Source organism: Ictalurus furcatus, chromosome 2 (assembly GCF_023375685.1).
Source record: "Ictalurus furcatus strain D&B chromosome 2, Billie_1.0, whole genome shotgun sequence".
NCBI lineage: Eukaryota > Metazoa > Chordata > Actinopteri > Siluriformes > Ictaluridae > Ictalurus > Ictalurus furcatus.
The window spans coordinates 35233599-35238704 of record NC_071256.1 but is presented as its reverse complement, the minus strand read 5'-3'; the positions used below and the strand labels follow the sequence as shown (position 1 = coordinate 35238704).

At 41.3% G+C, this 5106-nt stretch overlaps 1 protein-coding gene across 1 annotated transcript; it reads right to left on the bottom strand.

The window, feature by feature from the left end:
* Window positions 1–407: 407 nt before the first annotated feature.
* Window positions 408–2940, bottom strand: LOC128602757 (zona pellucida sperm-binding protein 3-like). Its single transcript, XM_053616762.1, has 7 exons — window positions 1779–2940; window positions 1578–1696; window positions 1389–1492; window positions 1139–1319; window positions 953–1070; window positions 789–874; window positions 408–719 (listed from the first exon to the last, which is right to left on the bottom strand). The coding sequence occupies exons 1-7, from the start codon at window positions 2319–2321 to the stop codon at window positions 533–535; spliced, it is 1338 nt and encodes a 445-aa protein (XP_053472737.1). The 5' UTR covers window positions 2322–2940; the 3' UTR covers window positions 408–532.
* Between the last annotated feature and the right edge of the window lie 2166 nt (window positions 2941–5106).

Genomic DNA, 5106 nt, shown 5'->3' with positions numbered 1-5106 from the left:
CACGTAGTATTCCTCCAAGTCTGTTCAACTGGGAACAACTGCTTGAAACACCAAGTCGGTGCCAAGCTAGAAACAGTCCACCAGACCAAGAGCCAGAAGGTGTAACAAACTTCAGTTAGGTGTTCAGGACTCCAACAGTCCCAGTCCAGGCTGAAAACATTTGTTTATTTAAGCCTTTTCTTAATAGCTTTTCTCTTGGGCAAAGGCACAAATCTGTAGGGACCACAGGCATGGAGTGTTCTGGTAAAGTGTAATGTTAGGATGGCACCTTAATGTCAGTCATCTTCTGGCTAGCTCACCTAGTTATGCAGTCAATTTTGCCAGAGTCCTTGCTTGCACTTTGCCCATTACAAGACAAGAGCATACCCAATTGTATGTCAGAAGTAACGAGGTATCACAAGACATACAAGTTAGAAAATTTTATTTAGACAGTCATTAGACTACCAGACATTTTCCAGAACCATGATTGGGCCAAGGCTCACTTCTCGCTCTAGCTGCAAGTCTGCAAATACAGGTAAAATGCATGAACAGATTACAAAGCCACAACTCCATCAGAATCATAGGTTGTGTAGTGGCAACTCAGGTCATAGAGTGCAAAGTTACATAAACTTGATTCTCCCCAAATACCTTGCTCTGATGGGAGATCACGTCCCTTCCTTGAGCCACAGCTGCTGCTACAACAACTGCATACCTGGTCAACACCATATGCAGCAGTCCATCTAGGAAGGAACAGTATTTTGTTAGTCACAGATCATCTTCACTGTACCAACACAGTCACAGCAACATACCTATTGCCTGAGAAGGAACAAGCTTTGTGTTCCGTATCAGCAGGGGCAGATGCTGCTGTTGCCTTCAAGATGCATGCAATATGTAACTGGCAACAAAGGAACAACAAGTTATATTTGGACTTATAAACAGTCCCATCACCCCTAACCAAACAGTCACCACCTACCGAGCTACTGTTCACTTGCTGAAACTTGAATGCCTCCAGCTGAAACCCCAGCTTAGCCGCTTGAGTTTGGGGCATGAAGTGGGAACTGGACTGCGTAAGCTTGGCATCGAGCAAGCACCTGGAATAACTTATACTAGTTAGGAAGGTTCAGGACAGCTTACATAGGCTCAACTGAAGCGCACTCACCCATGGTTCTCAATGAAGGAATATCTGGGGACTGCATTTACATCAGGGACAGCAGTGGCCACACAGCTGTCTACAAAGACACGCAGGGGCACATGGCTGAACTGCACTACAGATGCCTCAATATTCATAAGCTCACCCAGCTGGTAGTTGTAGTCAGAAGGTCCTTCAGATATCCAGTCATCTACAAGGAGAAGCTTCATTAGTAACCCATCCTCAAACTAGCAAGCTACAATTCAACCATGACACAAACCCATCATGAGCCTCAAGGAGAAAAGGAGCTGTTCCTCAGCAGCTTGAGCAGAAGCATATGGAATCCAAGCAGGCAGGAGAGCACTGCTGCTCACGTTGTGGAATCTGAAAAGCATTCAAAACAGGACCATCACAAATAAGCACAGCCTCCCAAGTAAACCCAAACAGATTTCTTGGAACAGAGCAATACCTTGGATAGTGACACTCAACAAAAGCCATAGCACCAGGACTTCTTAAAATGGGAGCATTACTTAAGGGCACTGAAGCAACGCCAAGGGTGAAGATATAGACCAGCTCATTTGCAGTCACCTGAACGAGAGAAGCAAACGTAAATTGAAGTCTGATAGTGAGCTTAAAGCAAAAGCTAAGTATTTAGCAAGAGAAGACTTACAGTCAACTTGCTGTTGCAGCCATGCAATGGTGATTCATAGACAAGGACTTGAGAAGAAACATCCACCCCTTTGGCAGCACAGCCTCCCAGTGTGAGAGCAGCAATATTGAGGGGTGCACTAGTACCAAACAGGTCTTTTCTCACCTCTACATACACTGCAGTCTCATTGCACCTTGCTGTTACACTCTGGGTAGGAACAGCATTAGACGGTCTCACAAAGTTCACTGGTGCTGGTGGGGTTGGGATTTGTGGTACTGCTGGAAAACGCCAAGTCAGTTTCTTCACTGGCCTCTGCATTACTTGCTGGTCTTGAGCACCTGAAGGATTTTGAAAGTGCAACCCAAGTGGGACTACTGCAGGGCTTCCCCTCTGAGGATCACTTTGTGTCCACTGAGAAGGCAACCCAGCACTCACTTGCAATGAAGGATGACCTGGTTTGTTAGGTTGAAGCCCAGCAGGAACATTCAAGCCTGGCCATTGTGCTGTTAACAACTCAACTGCCAAAAGTAGCAGCACACCAAACCCCACTTGGTTGAAACCCATTGCTATTAACAGACAACTGCAAGCACACCACTAGTTGGAGAGCACCTCCTATTTATGCAGGCAGGTATTCAATCATTTCTAAACATCCTGAAGTTCTTCTGAGCCTGTTGCGTAACTGATTGGTCTGCCTAACAGATGATAGCAATTAGAAGTTTACTGCCCTTGCATTTGATTGGTCCACGAGCTTAATTCTCTTAAATGTCTAGGTCACATGACCTAGTTGTGCAATTTTCCAAACATAGAACTGAAATGTAACTTTAGTCCTTAATTGAGGATGTGAGGTAAAAAAAAAGAAATATAAAAAACTGAAATGGCTTGTGTTGCCACAGGACATTTATTGTGAGCTGCAAAACAAACGTACCTGCAGGTTAATTAAAGTTGGGCTATTGCTGTCGGCTCATGGGTTAGAAAGGAGTAACAGAAACCATGTGGCTATTCCTGAAAGCAAGGTTAACTTAGCATTACATAAACCCTGGACTCTAGGTTGATTAACCCAAACAATACTTATTCTTTTTCCAGTTCCAGAACATTTGTGAGGAGTAAGTTCAATCACCCAGTTATTGGCAACTCAGAGTTAACACATGTGGTGAGTATATACAAGTGCATCTAAAAAAAAAATTTAAATCTTGGAAAAGTTTATTTTTTCTGTTATTTAATTCAAAAAGTCAAACTTTAATATATTCTAGATTAATTAAACATAAAGTGAAACATTTCAAGCCTTTTTTTGTTTTAATCTTGATGATTACAGCCTATAGCTCACAGAAATAAAAAATCCAGTATCTCAAAATATTCCAATAAAGAATTTATAATACAGGAACGTCGACCTGAGGAGAAAAGCTCCAATCAGCTAATTAACTCAAAATACCTGCAAAGGTTTCCTGAGCCTTTAATCTCTGTCTGTATCAGTACACGCAACCACAATCATGGGGAAGATGAATGCCAATTTTGCATTTCATTTGGAAATCAAGGTCCCAGAGTCTGGAGGAAGATTGGAAAGGCACAGAACCAAGTTGCTTGACGTCCAGTGTGAAGTTTCCACAGGCAGTGATGATTTTGGGGGGCCATGTCATCTGCTGGTGTTGGTCCACTGTGTTTTCTCAAGTCGAGACTCAATGCAGCGTCTACCAGGAGATTTTAGAGCACTTCAAGCTTCTATCTGCTGACAAGCTTTATGGAGATGCTGATTTCCTTTTCCACCAGGACTTGGCACCTGCCCACAGTGCCAAAACTACTAGTAACTGGTTTGCTGACCGTGGTATTACTGTGCTTGATTGTCCAGCCGACTCGCCTGACCCGAACCCCATAGAGAATCTACGAGAGACTCCAGACCCAACAATACAGACGAGCTGAAGGCCGCTATCAAAGCAACCTGGGCTTCTAGAAAACCTCGGCAGTGCCACAGGCTGATTGCCTCCATGCCATGCCACATTGATGCAGTAATTCATGCAAAAGGATTAAAGCCCCGACCAAGTATTGAGTGCACAAAATTAAAATACTTTTCAGAAGGTCCACATTTCTGTATGATAAATTCTTTATTAGAATATTTTGAGATACTGGATGTTTGATTTCCATGAGCTGTTCGCCATAATCAAGATTAACACAAAAAAAATCTTTAAATATTTCACTTTGTGTAATGAATCTAGACTATATAAAAGTTCCACTTTTTAATTAAATTATGGAAAAAAAATTACTTTTCCATGCTGTTCTATTTTTTGAGATGCTCCTGTATATGGCTAGTTTGCAGTGAAAAGTAAGACAGCATATGTTCATTATGAGATATATATATATATATATATATATATATATATATATATATATATATATATATATATATATATATAATGTATATATGTATATGAAATTTTACTTTTAGAGGCCACATTAGGAGGTGTGAAATAAATTCATTTGCATTATTGCATAATTTTAACACTGCTTCCTTTTGTAATGGATACATTTATGCAGCTACCATTTGCCACTCAGTTTGTGCTATAAGTTTGTTCTTTTTTTTTTTTTAACTGATGTACAGTACTGAATCATTCATTACCTTATCCTGTTTTTGTAATGTACACATGTGGAAAGAAAACAGTAAAGCATTAATTTAACAATACTGTCGGTGTTCTTCCTTTCACTCAACCATCACATATCCTTCCAAGTTACTCCCCTTTACCCCTCGACACCTCAAGGGGAATGTAACAGTTTCATTATTGTAAACTAAGGTGGCAATAAATAGTATGACACCCTGTATTAAAGACACTTGGCCTTCATCAAATGGTACTTGAAAGAACAGTTTGCTATGTATATTATCATAATTTCATTCAAAATCTCTCTTTAATTCAAATTAAAAATGGTACTATGATATACAGGCTTCCTGGGATAGGCTCCAGGTTCCCCTTGACCCTGAAAAGGATAAGCGGTATAGAAGATGGATGGATGGAGGGATGGACTATGATATACTGTGCTAAGATGGCATTTTTTTGTTTTTGAATCTTATTTTGCACCCAAATCCTTGGCACTCATCACTTATGGAGATAGCACACTTGAATATAGGATATGTGCACGAAGTGGAGAGGCTGTCCCAGTGGTGTCTGGACACCATCCTGTTCATAAATGTCAACACGACTAAGGAACTGATTGTGGACTTCAGAAGGGAACAACGGAGGACATTCACAGCTCTTACGTTCAACGGGACTGCAGAGGACTGAGTGAGCAGCTTCAGGTACATCAGTATACACATCAGCGAGGACCTGTCATGGACAGTTCTACTACAACACGGAAGGCGAGTCTT